We start from the raw sequence: 16,989 nt of genomic DNA, 5'->3' as shown, positions 1-16,989 counted from the left end.
CTAATATCAAAGAAGATACTAAAAGCTTTTTTAAGTATATAAAGGATGAAAGAGAGTTGAGGGTAGATATAGGACCAATAGAAAATGACACTGGAGATATTGAGATGACAGGGGAACTGAAAGCGTATTTTGCATCAGTCTTCACAGTGGAAGACATCTGCAGTATACCGGACATTCAGGAGTATTAGGGAAATGAAGATTGTGCAGTGAAAATTACGACTCAGAAGGTGCTCAGGAAGCTTCACGGTCTGAAGGTGGATAAATCTCCTGGACTTGTTGGAACACCCCCTTGGGTTCTGAAGGAAGTAGTTGGGGAGACTGCAGAAGTGTTAATGATTATCTTACAAGAATCGATAGATTCTGGCATCATACTTGATGACGGGAAAATTGCAAATGCTACTCAGCTTTTTACGAAGGGTGGGAGGCAGCTGTTAGCCTGGCATCTGTGGTTGGGAAGTTGTTAGTATTAATTGTTAGGGATGAGTTTACGGAGTACCTGGAGGCAACTGACAAGATAGGAAAGTCCTGCCTGACTAACCTACTGCAATTTTTTGAGGAAATTACAAGCAGGGTAGACAAAGGAGATGTAGTAGATGTGGTGTACCTGGATTTTCAGAAGGGCTTTGACAAAGTGTTGCACATGAGTCTGCTTAGCAAGATAAGAGTGCATGGAATAACAGCAAAGTTACTAGCATGGGTGGAGCATTGGCTGATCGGCAGAAAACAGAGATTGGGAATAAAGGAATCCTATTCTGGCTGGTTGCCAGTTACCATTGGAGTTCCACAGGGGTCAGTGGTGGGACCACTGCTTTTTACGATGCATTTCAATGATTTGGACAATGGGATTAATGGATTTGTGGCTAAATTTGCCAATGATACAAAGATAGGTGGAGGAGCAGGTAGTGTTGAGGAAACAGAGAGCCTGCAGAGAGACTTAGATAGTTTAGGGGAATGGACAATGTAATACAATGTTGGAAATTGTATGGTCATGCACTTTACTGGAAGAAATAAATGGGCAGACTATTACTTAGATGGGAATGGAATTCAAAATGCAGAGTGCAAAGGGACTTGGGAGTCCTTGTGCAAGATACCCTAAAGATTAACCTCCAGACTGAGTCAGTGGTGAAGGAGGTGAATGCAATGTTGGCATACATTTCTACAGATGTAGAATATAAGAGTAGGGATGTCATGTTGAGGCTCTGCAAGGCACTAGTGAGACCACACTTGGATCTGTAGAATTTGTAGCCACGAGCAGCTGTGGAGGCCAAGTCATTTGGTGTATTTAAGGCAGAAATAGATAGGTTCTTGATTAGCCAGGGCATCAAATGATATGGGGAGAAGGCAGGGGAGTGGAGATGACTGGAAAAATTGGATCAGCCCATGATTGAACGGTGGAGCAGACTCAGGGAAACAAGCAAGCTCAGGAAGTAATTTGAAGGGAAATTTATAGAAGGATTTAATTTGTAGTACTGGAGCTTATGCAGACAGGATTCAGAATCATGTTTATTATCACTAACATGGAATGTGAAATTTGTAAACATAGCAACAGCAGTTCAATGCAATACATAATCTAGCAGAGAGAGAAAAAAAAATAAAATAAAACATAATAACAAATAAACAAGTATATCAACTATGTATATTGAGTAGATTGTTTAAAATGTGCAAAAACAGAAATACTATATATTTTTAAAAAATGAGGCAGTTTCCAAAGCTTCAATGTCCATTTAGGAATCGGATGGCAGAGGGGAAGAAACTGTTCCTGAATCACTGAGTGTGTGCCTTCAGGCTTCTGTACCTCCTTCCTGATGGTAACAGTGAGAAAAGGGCATGTCCTGGGTGTTGGAGGTCCTTAATAATGGACGCTGCCTTTTTGAGACACCGCTCCCTGAAGATCTCCTGGTTACTTTGTAGGCTAGTGCCCAAGATGAAACTGACTAGATTTACAACCTTCTGCAGCTTCTTTCGGCCCCGTGCAGTAGCTCCTCCATACCAAACAGTGATGCAGCCTGTCAGAATGCTCTCCACAGTACAACTATAGAAGTTTTTGAGTGTATTTGTTGACATGCCAAATCTCTTCAAACTCCTAATATAGTATAGCCAATGTCTTGCCTTCTTTATAACTATATCAATATGTTGAGACCAGGTTAGATCCTCAGAGATCTTGACACCCAGGAGTTTGAAGCAGCTCACTCTCTCCACTTCTGATTCCTCTATGAGGATTAGTATGTGCTTCTCTGTCTTACCCTTCCTGAAGTCCACAATCAGCTCTTTTGTCTTACTGACGTTGATTGCCAGGTTGTTGCTGTGACACTGCTCCACTCGTTGGCGTATCTCATTCCAGTATGTCCTCGTGTCATCATCTGAGATTTCACCAACAATGTTTGTAGCATCAGCAAATTTATAGATGGTAATTGAGCTATGCCTAGCCACAGCATCATGGGGTATAGAGAGAGTAGAGCAGTGGGATAAACACACACACACCTGAGGTCCACCAGTATTGATTGTCAGCGAGGAGGAGATGTTATCACCAATTCACACAGATTGTGGTCGTCTGGTTAGGAAGTCAAGGATCCAATTGCAGAGGGAGGCACAGGGGCCCAGATTCTGTCACTTCTCAATCAAGATTGTGGGAATGATGGTATTAAATGCTGAGCAATAGTCGATGAACAGCATCCTGACGTAGATGTTTATGTTGTCCAGGTGGTCTAAAGCCATGTGAAGAGCCATTGAGATTGCATCTGCTGTTGACCTATTGTGGCGATAGGCAAATTGCAATGGGTCCAGGTCCTTGCTGAGGCAGGAGTTCAGTCCAGTCATGACCAACCTCTCAAAACATTTTATCACTTTAGAGGTGAGTGCTACCAGGCGATGGTGATTAAGGCAGCTCACATTATTCTTCTTAGACACTGGTATAATTGTTTCCTTTTTGAAGCAAGTGGGAACTTCCGCCCGTAGCAGTGAGCTGCCAGACTTGAATGCCACAGGACTAGCCTTTAGCAGATGATGTACCTCCTGGTTCATCCATGGCTTTTGGTTTGGGAATGTACAGTAAGTCTTTGTAGGCACACACTCATCCACACAGGTTTTAATGAAGTCAGTAACAACTGCAGCATACTCATCCAGGTTCAAAGATGAATCCCTGAATACAGTCCAGTCACCAATTCAAAGCAGTTCTGTAGGCACTCCTGTACTTCCCTTGTCCATACCTTCTTGGTCCTCACTGCTGGTGCTGCAGTCTTCAGTCTCTGCCTATACTCAAGATGTAGAAGTACAGCCAGGTGATCAGACTTCCCGAAGTGAGTACGTGGAATAGCACGGTAAGCATTCTCGATGGTGGTGTAGCAAGGGTCCAGTGTGTTGTTTCCTCTGGTATTGGAAGTCATCTGTTGGTGGTAGTTTGTTAGTGATCTTTTCAGACTGGCCTGGTTAAAATATCCCAGAATGATGGTGAAGGCGTTAGGGTGCGTCGTTTCGTGCATGTTGAGCCCATTACTCAGATCATCTAAAGCCTGCTTGACATTGGTCTGAGGTGGAATGTAAACTGCTACCAAAACGACCCCAGAGAACTCCCGTGGTAGGTAAAAAGGACGGCACTTTACTGCTGGATATTCCAGATCTGGTGAGCAGAATTGGGACAGCACTGATATATTTGTGCACCAAGAAGAGTTGATCATGAGGCATACTCCTCCACCTGTGCTTTTGAGAGTCTCTATAGATCTATACCTGTGACGGTGCATAGTAAACCCGTCGATCTGAGTTATGAGTTAAAGTTATAAGTTAAATATTTACATGCAACTTTAAAAGTGAAGTGTTTAATTTCATTGGAATTATGAGAAATGTTGCAGCATAAAATAGGATAATGGGGCCAATAGATCCACATAAATGTTTATGCTCCTCAGAGGCTACCTCACATTTTCATCTCAACATATTAAATAAAATATTGTTTTTTAATCTTACTTCTTCACACCTCAGCTGAAACCATATTGCCCTATAAATATGTTTATTCAATTTACCTCAATGTAGTTATTACAACTTTTAGAATTTTACCCTCTATCAACGGCAGAGAAGACTTTTCAGTGGGAACAGGAATGTGGGTCACCTTGGACACAAGAGCAAAAAAAAATGAAATTCATATGAACCGCAATCTCCACACTAGCACTTATGATCCTTCCGTGTATGGCAGAAACTAGCAATTATAAAACAAGTTTGCTGTAGGTAAGCCTTCAATGAATTGTGTGGATGGCAGACTGTGTTATTATGGTCCATTATTTGATCTGTGTTACTGCATTCACAGGCAGAGAAGCACTTGAATTGCCATTCATACGTTAAAAGCCCTGCAAAATGATGTCTGAACATGCTTCAGTTGAAGTTGAAAGGCACAGCCTAAAATCTCACATGTACTTAGAAGTAGTTCCAAGCATGGGGGCCTGAGACTTGCTGTTCAACATCCTGCAAGTGCTCTGATCATATCCTAAATTATAGGCATATCTGTTTAATATCATATCTGCTTCAGCACAGCAGAATTGTCTGGCCTGATCTATTAGCAGAAAATTGAAATGAAACCCTATCCCTTACTGAGACAAAAAAAAACATTATTTTGTCTCAAATTCTTCTTATATTTACTTGTTACCACTCAACTGCAATTTTACTTTTTCAATTTTGTTTGTAACTTATTGATTGGGTTGTAGCTTTACGTCCAATGTCCTAAAAATAAACCCATTCTACTTGGTGAACTCTGAACAATAGACACTATCAATCCTGAACAAAAATCATAATGTTGGAAGAACTCAGTAGGTCAAGCTTCACCTGTGGTGGCAAAGGGTGTAAGCTGACATTTTGGGTTTAGAGCCTGCATCAGGAACAGCAAATCTTTCCAGTATATACAGTAGTAAAGGGGAGAGGAGGGACGGAAGCTGGTAGGGGGTGGGTCAATCCATCTTCGGAGGTGTAAAATGGTGGTCAGGTGGGTGATGGGGAGGGAAAGAGGATGAGGGAAGTGAACAAATCTAGGTGAACAGAGAGGATAACACACAGTGTGTGGGTTCCAACACCTACAGACTCTCTTGTCCTCCTACTGAAAATTGTCTTCAAGACAGGTCCACCTTGAAGAAGTTTTCCTCTTCTTTACCACAAAACTTCGGAGAATCTCATTCTCCCACATTGTTCTCTCTGTAGGTCTTCTGCTTGTCTCTCCTGCATAAGGTGCTCACACCTATCCCGTCTCCCCTTTTTGCCCTCTCCGTTCAATCTGCCATCAATCTACCCCCACCCACTTACCCCCCCCCCCTCCAATCTGGTTGCACCTATATCCACCATGCTTTGTCCCGCCTCTCCCCAGTACTAGTAATCTTTCTTCTTCTCTCGGTCCCGATGCAGCTTTGACCCAAGACATTAATTTACACCTTTTGCCTCCATTGATGCTGCTTGACCTCCTGAGTTCTTCCAGTGCTTGTTTTATTTTTGTCCCAGATTCCAGCATTTACCGTCGCTATTGTCTTCATCAATAATTCGCTTTAAATGTGTCCAGCATGTACAAAGTGTTAAACCAACTGTGACTGCCTTCCCGCGTAACAAGCGAAGTTATTATATTCCGTCTTTTGTCTTTTCTTGGAGCCACTGCAGTTTCCCTACTCCGCTGACTGGTGTGTTTTTTTCCTCTTGGAAACCATCTCATTGGATTGTCTTTTCTTGGAGCCACTGCAGTTTCCCTACTCCGCTGATTGGTGTGTTTTTTCCTCTTGGAAACCATCTCATTGGAAACATTCCTGATCACCGACTCACCCGAGATAAAAATCTCCAACTCTGAAAACAACTGAAATCTTCTGATTCGCAAGATACTCGTTAGCCACTTGGAGTCACAGTTTGCTACTTCAGTTCTCAAAAAGGAAGTAAAAAGGTAAGTTTTTCTCGTTAGCTGCTCTTATCGTTCGGGGTTATTTTCATGTTATGGATCGAGAATCTCAGTCCTCTCCAGCTGGTAAGCAGGGATATTTTATTTTTTCTCTCTCATTTTGTGTCCACGAGCAGGAATTGAAAAATGCGGCGCTCCTTGGTTTCTCTGTGCTGGCTGCTCGTGTGCACCTCGATGCTGAGCTGCTGCCTCTCGGTGAGTGAGTTTACTGCGATATTCAAAAAAAAAGCGGCGCGATGACTGCGATTAACTACCTTTTGTCGGGAAAAAAAAACCCCAAACACGGAAGTTGCAATCTGAAAACCAAAAGCGACAGCGAGCAAATGTTTTAAAAATTTGTCAAAACCATTGGAAAACTGAGTATGAAGTGGCGGTGGGATGTCGCTCTTACAGAAAGGGACTGGGTGTGCAGAGAAATCTGTGCTGTGCCAGATGTTTTCTATTGTGCTGTGGAAATCAAGCACTCACATTCCACTTCCAAGCTCTGCCTCCCACACCACTGCTCTTTCTAAATCCTCCACTCTATCTACCAGGAATGATTCACTCTGATCATCCTGGTTGTTGAGGGGCGATTTTGTCACAAGTGCGGAGACAAATCGGATCTGCATTATTATTGTCTTAAAATCTTGGGCAAAAAGACCAATTGGTTGCAGGCACTGTGGTGGTGAAGTGCGGAGGAGTAGTAAGAGGGCAGCTGGGAAATTGAAATCTAGATAAGCCAATGTTCAGCGGTACTGGAGTCCATGAAGTGGCTGGGTTGTTTTAAAACTTCATCTGGTTTGTCAGCATCTTCCCAGAATACATGTTCTTACTTGTGGCTCTGAACACATCAGTGACACAGACAGGCTGGACCCCTCCAGCTTGCTTCCTGAAGAAGGCCGGCAGTGCTTCCAGCACCCAGCCCGTATTGGGGCTGCACCCCTCCTGTGAGGCATTGTAGTGTGCAAGTGGCAACCCGGCCTCTGGTGGCTGAGGCTAAGTCCCTTCATTAGCACTGCCCCGAAGGCCTTCCCATAGCTTGTGCTTATTCTGCTGATAATAACTGTCCTTGCTGTGCCTGCACCTGAGCGGCAGCCTGATTCGTGTTTCAGTGTAGGGGTCTGGCTGGAAGTCCTAATGGGTTGCACCGCAGCTCTTTGAAGTTTGTGGAACAGTGGGTAGCCCAGGTCACTGCGGTTGACTCTTGACTGTGCTCTGCCGTTGGAGATAGACAGTAAATGATGTCTTCAACATAAAGTGCTATGGCTAACAAAAATTACAGTGGTGTAATATTAAATATAAATTGGATCAGATTTCTAATTTATTAATAGATCAGATTTCTCATTTGTTACAAAATCTTGGAACAGTTACTTGTGGGACGATTACTTGTGGAGAGTACGCGGTGGGTTTAAAAGCGAGTGGGGCCTGTCAGAACTTGGAGCTTGAGATCGTTTGGGCTATTAGGGATTTGGTAAGGGCCGATAGAAAGAAGTTAGGTCTAAGTGGGGTGGCTATTGTTGGAGTGGGATAGAGTTAAAGTGGGAAACTTACACTTTGGCTCAAGAGGCTTTGGTGATAAGAGACAGAGGCAAAGTTCTTGTCAAAATCTCTTTCTTTATTAGTAGCACGAATGGATCCCAGGTCTGTGGTGTGCTTCTCATGCAAGATATATGAGATCTGGAAGACCTCTGTCTCCCATATAACTATATCTGTGAGAAGTGCATTTGGATGCAGCTCTGTGTTAGGGAAATGGAATTGGAGCTGGATGGCATTCGGATCATTTGAGAGAATTAGGAGATGATAGATAGGAGCTAAAGGGAGGCAGTCACACTGAAGTTGCAGGAGGCAGGTGGATGGATCACTGTCAGGAGAAGTAAAGGGAATAGGCAGACACTTTGGATACCATTCAGGGAGACAATCTTCCAGAAGGAAGCTGCAGAGACCAGGTCCCCAACACTGTCTGGTTCTGTGGCTCTAAGGAAAGTGGGGGATGGAGAAGAAGAGGAGAGTGGTGATGACAGTTTGATAGTTAGGGGAACAGACAGGAGATTCTATGGACATAAAAGGGACACCCGGATGGTATGTTGCCTCCCAGCTATTAGGGTCAGGAATATCTCAGATTTGCTCCACGACATTCTTAAGGGAGAGGGTGAGAGCCATGCTACATATTGGTACCAATGACATAGGCAGGAAAAGAGGTCCTGAAGAGAGAATATAGGGAGCTAGGTAGCAAGCAGAAAAGCAGGGCTCAAGGGTAGTAATCTCTGGATTGCTGCCTGCGCCATGCACCTTTGAGGGTAAGAATAGACTGATTTGTTAGTTGAACGTGTGGCTGAAGAGTTGCTGCAGGGGGCAGGGTTTCATATTTGTGGATAATTGTGATATCTTCCGGGAAAGATATGAACTGTAAAAAAGGGATGGGTTACACCAAAGCTCAAGGGGAACCAATATCCTTGTGTGAAAGTTTGCTGTAGCTGTTGGGGAGGGTTTAAATGAGTTTGGCTGGTGGACAGGAAACAGAAAGATAGCTCAGAGAATGCTGCAGTTGGTATACAGGTTGATGCAGCATGTGTAGAGACTGTGAGAAAATACAGTCAGTGGATATGGTATAATTGCAATCAGTTGGATGGGTTGAAATCTGCCTATTTTAACGCAAAAAAAAAATCAAGAACAAGGGTGATGAACTGAGAGCATGGATCAGTACATGGAACTTTGACCTTGTGGCTATTACAAAGACTTGGCTGTCACAAGAGCAAGAACGGCTGCTGTATGTTCAAAGGAAAAGGGGTAAAAGAGATGGGAGAGCAGCTTTGCTAATTGGGGTTAGTCACACTGCAGAAAGGTAAGTCATTAGGGAGATATTGTCTGATTGATTCAGTGTAGGTGGAAGTCAGAAATAGCAAGGGAGCAATTACTCTAATGGGGGTATTCTATGGGCCCCAATCGCAACAGAGACACAGAAGAACAGATCGGGAGGCAGATTTTGGAAGGATGCAAAAAATACAGTGTTGTTATCATGAGTGACTACAATTCTAAAATTGATTGGCACCTCCCTGTGCAAAGGGTTTAGATGGGGGAGAATTTGTTATGTTTCTCTAAGATGGATTCCTGATACAATATGTAGACAGGCCGACCAGAGCTGAGGACATACTGGATCCAGTACCAGGCAATGAACCTGGTCAGGTGACAGATCTCTTGGTGGGTCAGCATTTCAGAGACAGGACCACATCTCCCTGACCTTTACCATAGCCTTGGACAGGGTTAGGAAAAGACGGTGTTGCAATTGGGTGAGGGAGAATTATGATGCTATTAGGCAGGAACTTGGGCTAATAAGTTGGAAAGAGATGTGTTCAGGGAAATAAACAATGGAAATATAGAGGTTGTTTAGGGAGCACTTGCATGGAGGTTTGGATAGGTTTGTCCCACTGAGACAGGGAAAGGATGGTAGGGTGGAAAAACCTGTAATTGATAAGAGATGAAGAATATCTAATGAAGAGGAAGAAAGAAGCTTACTTAAGGTTTAAGAAGGAAGGATCAGATGGGTCTTTACAGCATTACAAGGAAGCCAGGAAGGTGCTTAAGAATACACATAGAAGAGCAAAAAGGGGTCATGAGAAGGCTTTGGCAAGTCAGATTAAGGAAACTCCCAAGGTGTTCTACATGTACATGAACAATAGGAGGATGACCAGAGTGAGGGTGGACCAATAAGGGATAAAATAGGAAATATGTGCCTGGAGTCAGAGAAGGTTCTTACTGAATACTTTGCTTGAATTTTCACCTGTAAGAGGGACTGTGACGAATATGAGGATTGTGTAACACAGACTGATATGCGGGAACATGTCAACATTAAAGAGTGGTTGTGCTGGAACTTTTGAAAAACATTAGGATAGATAAGTCTCCGGGGCTGGACAAAATATACCCCAGGTTACAATGGGAAGCAAGTGGAGAGATTGTTGCATCTTTAGCGATGATCTTTGCATCCTCACTGGCCACAAGAGTAGTATCAAAATATTGGATAGTGGCAAATGTTATTCCTTTATTCAAGAAGCATAATCCTGGGAATTATAGACCAGTGAGTCTTACATCAGAGGTGGGTAAACTATTGGGGAGGATTCTTAGAGACAGGAATTAAAAGCATTTGGAGAAGCACAGTCTGATTAGGGATAGTTAGCATGGTTTTATAATGGGTATATTGCCCCTCATGAACCTGATCAGAAGTCACAAAACAAATCGATGAAGGTGGAGTAGTGGATGCAGTGTATATGGATTTTAATAAAATGTTTAACAAGGTTCCCCTTAATAGTTTAATACAAAACATCAATAGGTATGGGATCCAGGGAAATTTGGCTGCGTGGAATCATAATTGGCTAGGACACAGAAGACTAAGTGTGGTTAGTAGATGAAGAATATTCTGCCTGGAGGTTGATGATCAATGGCATTCCACAGACATCTGTTCATTGCCAACAGCTCTTTGTATTTTTTATAAATGACTTGAATGAGAAAGTGGAAGTTTGGGTTAGTAAGTCTGCAAATGACACGAAGGCTGGTGGAGTTGTGTTTAGTATAGAAAGTTCTTGAAAGTAACATGGACTTTGATAGAAAACAGAGATGGGCTGCAAAGCGCAATTCAATCCAGTAAAGTGTTAAGTGATACACTTTGGAAGGTCAAACTTAAAGGCAGAGGTATGGGTTAATGGCAGGATTAGCAGCGTGGAGGAACAGAGTGATCTTGGTGTCCACATCCATAAATCTCTGAAAGTTATCACGCAAGTTGATAGGGTAGTTAAGAAGCGATATGGTGTGTTGTCATTCATTAGTTGGGGTGGGGAGGGGGGAGATGAGTTCAAGAGCTGCAAGATAATGTTGCAGCTTTGCAAAACCCTGGTTAGACCACACTTAGAATATTGTGTTCAGTTCTGGGCAATTCTGGTTGCCTTATGATAGAAACAATGTGGAAGCGTTAGAGAGGGTGCAAAGGAGACATACCAGATGCTGCCTGAATTAGACAGCATGTTTTATAAGGATAGGTTGAGGGAGCTATGCGGTACTGTTCTATGTACTCTCTTCCCTGATAAATCTTCCTCTGAGGTTTAAAAAGTAACATGGATGAATTTCTGTTTATTTGGATTAAAATGCCTCCCTAAACAAAGCAACAGCAATTCCCCTATTGTAGTTACAATGGAGCCCATATGGAATAAACAAATTCAAGGAATATTAAATGCAACAAGACAAACTAGAATATAATAATCAAGTTATTTGTTTAAATTTTGCATTAACTCTCCATAAACTAATATTTTAAACAATTCAAGAGTCAGAATTCTGTTAGATGATCATTGCTGTATTGAATATGCATTTAATTAATTCCAAACTAAGGACAATGAGATTAATTCATTGCAATTTATAGGATTTTTCTTTTTTCTTGGCATGTTAGGTAATCATATTTTGCAGTACACATTCCCAAAAAATATGAATGCTGTTTATTTTACTCTTCTGACTTATTTTGTGATGTAGCACCATTTAGTTTCCCAGAAGTCTATAGAGGCTAACCTTAATAGTACAAAGTTGTTTGCATTAACAAATGAAGGTTACCAGAGCTTGAAATAATCAATCCAATTGACAGGTGAGCATAAAAATTAATTCAAAAAATTGACCTTGAAGTGAATCAGCTTGTTGACATTTTTCATTATAATGCAACAATGACAAGACTATCAATAATATAGATTCCTTTGCAGGTACAATACTTCATTTATGCTTCAACAAATAACTTTGATATATTAGGAATCGAGTGCCTTGCATATTTACCATCTAGAAATGAGTGCCTTTATCTAGACATCTGGAACGGAAATCCTGTATTTTCCAATTTTCTCATGGCAGTTTGTCAAGAAATTATACATTTGCAATAATAATTGCAAGAATATTTAATAATAATTGCAAATTCATATGTTTGATTTTAAATACTCGAGTTGATTGTCAACTTGAGTAAATATGAGTAAGGGATCTGATTCAACATCAATGACAACATTTTCATAAATGCTCAGAAGAGCAAAGACTGGAAATCTGAAAGAAAAACGGAAAATGTTGGAAACATTCAGCAGGTCAGGTGACATCTGTGAAAGTGGAAATGACTAACGATTTTTTACCAGGATCCTTTGTTAGAATTGGGAAAAAGAGAAAATCATGTTAGTTTTTAGCAGCTGAGCAAGCAAGGGAGGCATGAGTTGAACTAGGGAATATCTCTGATCGATTTGAATTGAATTGACTTTGTTTCTTACATCCTTCCAATATGTGAGGAGTAAAAATCTTTGTTACATCTCTGTCTGTGCAAATTATAGTAATTTATAATAAATAGTATGTACAGTAAGATATACACAGAACAGTCAATATAGCTTAGAAATACAATTGTGTCATTGTGAATTAATCAATCTGATGGTCTGGTGGAAGAAGCTGTCCCAGAGCCTGTTGGTCCTGACTTTTATGTTGCGGTACCGTTTCCCAGATGGTAGCAGCTGGAACAGTTTGTGGTTGGGGTGACTCGGGTCCCCAATGATCCTTCTGGCCCTTTGTAAATGTCCTGAATCATGGAAAATTCACAACTACAATTGTGCTGGGCTGTCTGCACCACTCTCTGCAGACAGATTAAGGGAGGTACAGTTCCCATACTAGGCAGTGATGCAGCCAGTCAGGATGCTCTCAGTTGTGTCCCTGAGCATTTGGGGTCACATGCCAAACTTCTTCAACGGTCTGAGGTGAAAGAGGCACTTTTTCCACCACACAGCCGGTATGTACAGACCACGTGAGATCCTCGGAGATGTGTATACTGAGGAGCTTGAAGCTGTACACCCTCTGGGGTTCCAGATCTGTCGACATCAATGGAGATTAGCCTGTCTCCATTCCTCCTGTAGTTCACAACCAGCTCCTTTGTTTTTGTGACATTGAGGGAGAGATTGTTTCCTTGACACCACTGTGTCATGATGATGACTTCTTCTCTGTAGGCTGCCTTATTATTATTTGAGATAAGCCCAATAAATATAATGTCATCTGCAAATTTAATTAGCAGATTGGAGCTGTGGGTGGTGACACAGCCCTGGGTATACAGAGAGTAAAGGAGGGGGCTTAGTACACAGCTCTGAGGGGCTCCTGATTTGACGGTCAGAGGGGCAGAGGTGAGGGAGCCCACTCTTACCACCTGCCAGTGATCAGACAGGAAGTCCAGGATCCAATTGCACAAAGCAGGGTGAAGCTTCTTGTCAAGCCTGGAGGGAATTATAGTGTTGAATGCTGAACTGTCGTCCAAGAACAGCATTCTCACAGGGACAAGCCCAAATGGAGCAGCTACAAACGTAATATGGATAGTTGTCTGAGTAATGTGATGTTACTAGTGAGACAAAACAATGGGACATGCCCAGCAGGCCAGGCCATCTGATTAGAATAAGAAAAAGTGACCCACCCCATCCCACAGTCTCTGCTGTTGAAATCTAGCTCACGTTCCTCTCCTTTCGCGGTCTGATAAACTGCCCTGAATCTGAAATATCATCTGTTTATTTTTCTCCTAACCTGCTGTGTTCTCAGCATTTTATCAATACTTAAGTCACTGGATGAGATATACCCCAGGCTACTGTGGGAGTTGAGGGAGGAGATTGCTGAGCCTCTGGCAATGATCTTTGCATCATCAATGGGGACAGGAGTAGTTCCGGAGGATTTTTAGGGTTGTGGATGTTGTTCCCTTATTCAAAAAAGGGAGTAGGGATAGCCCAGGAATTTATAGACCAGTGAGTCTTACTTCAGTGGTTGGTAAATTGACGGAGAAGATCCTGAGAGGCAGGATTTGTGAACATTTGGAGGGGTATAATATGATTAGGAATAGTCAGCATGGCTTTGTAAAGGGCGGGTCTTGCCTAATGAGCCTGATTGAAATTTTTTGAGGATGTGACTAAACACATTGATGATGGTAGAGCAGTAGATGTAGTGTATATGGATTTCAGCAAAGCATTTGACAAGGTACCCCATATAAGGCTTAAGGAGGCATGGAATCCTGGGGGAAATTGCTTTGTGGATCCAGAACTTTGCCACAAAAGGCAAAGAGTGGTTGTAGACGGGTCATATTCTGCATGGAGGTCAGTCACCAGTGGTGTGCCTCAGGGATCTGCTCTGGGACCCTTACTCTTTGTGATTTTTATAAATGACCTGGATGAAGAAGTGGAAGAGTGGGTTAGTAAATTTTCTGATGACACAAAGGTTGGGGGTGTTGTGAATAGTGTGGAGGGCTGTCAGAGGTTACAGTGGGACATTGATAGGATGCAAAACTGGGCTGAGAATTGGCAGATGGAGTTCAACCCAGATAAGTGTGAGGTGGTTTATTTTGGTAGGTCAAATATGATGGCAGAATATAGTATTAATGGTAAGACTCTTGGCAGTGTGGGGGATCAAAGGGATCTTGGGATCCGAGTCCATAGGACACGCAAGGCTGCTGCGCAAGTTGACTCTGTGGTTAAGGAAGCATATAATGCATTGGCCTTCATCAATCATGGGATTGAGTTTAGGAGCTGAGAGGTAATGTTGCAGCTATATAGGACCCTGGTCAGACCCCACTTGGAATACTGTGCTCAGTTCTGGTCACTTCACTACAGGAAGGATGTGAAAGCCATAGAAAGGGTGCAGAGGAGATTGACAAGGATGTTGCCTGGATTGGGGAGCATGCCTTACGAGAATAGGTTGAGTGAACTCAGCCTTTTTTCCTTGGAGTGACAGAGGATGAGAGGTGACCTGATAGAGGCGTATAACATGATAAGAGGCATTGATCATGTGGATAGTCAGAGGCTTTTTCCCAGGGCTGAAATGGCCAGCACGAGAGGACACAGTTTTAAAGTGTTTAGAACTAGGTACAGAAGAGATATCAGGGGTAAGTTTTTTATGCAGAGTTGTGAGTGCATGGAATGGGCTGCAGGCAATAGTGGTGGAGGTGGATATGATAGGTGGATACGATAAGAGACTTGGGGATAGGTATATGGAGCTCAGAAAAATATAGGGTTATGCGTAACCCTAGGTAATTTCTAAGGTAGGGACATGTTAAGCACAGCTTTGTGGGCCGAAGGGCCTGTATTGTGCTGGAGGTTTTCTATGTTTCTATTTCCTGAGGGAAACACTTCAGAATGTGCTATTCATGCCAAAATAAACTACAGAAGAAGAAGAAAGCCCTTAACTCCGAGTGGAGTCATTGGGACGTCGTCGTGATGGCTCTTTTTAACAGGGTTTCTTATTTTCACAAGGCCGAGTTGCTAGCTCGCTGCTCAACCCAGCACGGATGGAAAGCGTGCAAGGGGGCCGGCTGGATTCAAACTCGGGAGCCTTCGCTCCGAAGTCCGGTGCTGATCCCACTACGCCACCAGCCAGCGCAAAAAAAACTATAATTGGTGCATATTTCTTCATGTTTTGACTTAAGCAGTGTAGGCTGCCTTTCATAGTACTGTCTCAAACTGAGTCCCCTGCATTTAGCTATGCATTCCTAATGCTGTCATTTTTTAATTTTGAAGGAACCTATTGATTGCCTTCAGGAACAGAGAAGGCTGCGGGCTCAGGTGAGAGCTCTGGAACTTCGGATTAAACAGCAACAACTTCAGACTGAGCGCATCTTGAGAGAGAGAGAAAGCTCACAATGCATTAATGCTTCAGAAAATGATGAATCCCTGAATGAACTGGAAGGAAGAAAATACTTTGCAGGTTACACTTGACTTATTAAAAGCTATTTTTTGTGAGCACAAAACTACATTATAAGTTAGTGAGATCAAAATATAGAAGCGCAAAAATGGTTATCATTTGAAGATTACACATTTCAAAAACAAACAAGGAAACCATGAGAAACGTGAAAAGCCCACCAGACATGAAAGGAATGAAGAGAATATTTCAAATCAAACATTGCCAATTCATTGTCACATGGACGACAGAACCAGCAATCTACTTGGAAAGCATTCCATTGAACATCACATTTTGAAGCAGAGATTCATCATATTGCCTTTCACTCAGGCAAAATCCATTTTGTCAGTTGTGACATGTCAACCCAGCATTCTGATAACTAATTTACACATGTATATTAGCTGAAGGAATAGATTCACCTGTAACTTCTTAATGCAAATCACTGTTACCTGCAACGCCACCCAAAATCGTTCCAACAAAGTTTCTTCCAGAAGCCATAATAAGAGGCAAAGAGGCAAACCTTAATGATCTTGAACTATAATTAGAATAATTCCAAAGGTGGTATAAGATTAAATAACAACTGTTGTGAAAGGTGTATCAGTCCATTCTGTGCCCTAAAACATCCCATTCTATTGCTGCCTGTTCACGGATGCAGGGCTCCAGTCATTCTTTAGGCTTTATTAAATAGCATTGCTTAAGTATCAATAAACCTAGATGCATTGCAAAGCAAAAATATGAAACCAAAGTGACAGCAGAGGCATAGCTAGCATACAACAAAGAAACCATTCAGCCCATCTGGTCCATGCTAGCAATTAAATACCACTCAAACTTTGTCAACTAAATCTATAAACATAACTTTTAACCCCCCCTTCCTTTATGATTTTGCCCATTCCACCCTTTAATGCATGAGTACTATGCTCTTTCTCTCAAGTCGAAACTTAACCCTTGAAGCCACTCTTTAAAAACCTTTCATAATTTTAAAGACCTCGATTCAGTACCCTCTCAAACTTCTTTTGCCAAGAGAGAGTGACCCAATCTGTTCAACCTTTCCTTATTCCCTTGTATTTTTGGTGACATCATTATGTCTTCTCTCAAGTGCCTTCACTTTCTTTTATAATGTGGCAACCAGCTTTGCTCCCTGTATCCCAACTGTAGTCTCACCAAGACTTCAACACAGGTTTAGTGTAACTTCGTTCCTTTCTCCATTCTTTTATTCTAGAAATAAACCATAATGCTTGATTTGCTCTTGTTTTAGCTTTACTAACCAGTGGTGCAATTTTTAATACATGGTGTATTTGCAGGCTATGGTCTCTTTGTTCATCTGCCTCACCTCGACCTGCATCCTGAAATTAATAAATGACACTCTGTTCTTTCTAGCAAGCTGTGCAACTCTCTTTTATCTATGTAGA

At 42.2% G+C, this 16,989-nt stretch overlaps 1 protein-coding gene across 1 annotated transcript in view; it reads left to right on the top strand.

Annotated features, from left to right (window-relative positions):
- The first annotated feature begins 5,709 nt into the window (after positions 1-5,709).
- fgl1 (fibrinogen-like 1) overlaps positions 5,710-16,989 on the top strand; it is a 33,959-nt gene continuing 22,679 nt past the window's right edge. The window contains exons 1-3 of the mRNA XM_059989290.1: positions 5,710-5,896; positions 6,028-6,106; positions 15,421-15,607. Of these exons, the coding sequence (XP_059845273.1) occupies positions 6,038-6,106; positions 15,421-15,607 (256 nt within the window). The 5' untranslated portion in view covers positions 5,710-5,896; positions 6,028-6,037. The remainder of the gene's footprint in view (positions 5,897-6,027; positions 6,107-15,420; positions 15,608-16,989) is intronic.

Source organism: Hypanus sabinus, chromosome 14, assembly GCF_030144855.1.
Source record: "Hypanus sabinus isolate sHypSab1 chromosome 14, sHypSab1.hap1, whole genome shotgun sequence".
In the NCBI taxonomy this organism is placed as follows: Eukaryota; Metazoa; Chordata; class Chondrichthyes; order Myliobatiformes; family Dasyatidae; genus Hypanus; species Hypanus sabinus.
Note: the sequence above shows the minus strand (reverse complement) of the source record. Positions and strands in the feature narration are given on the sequence as shown.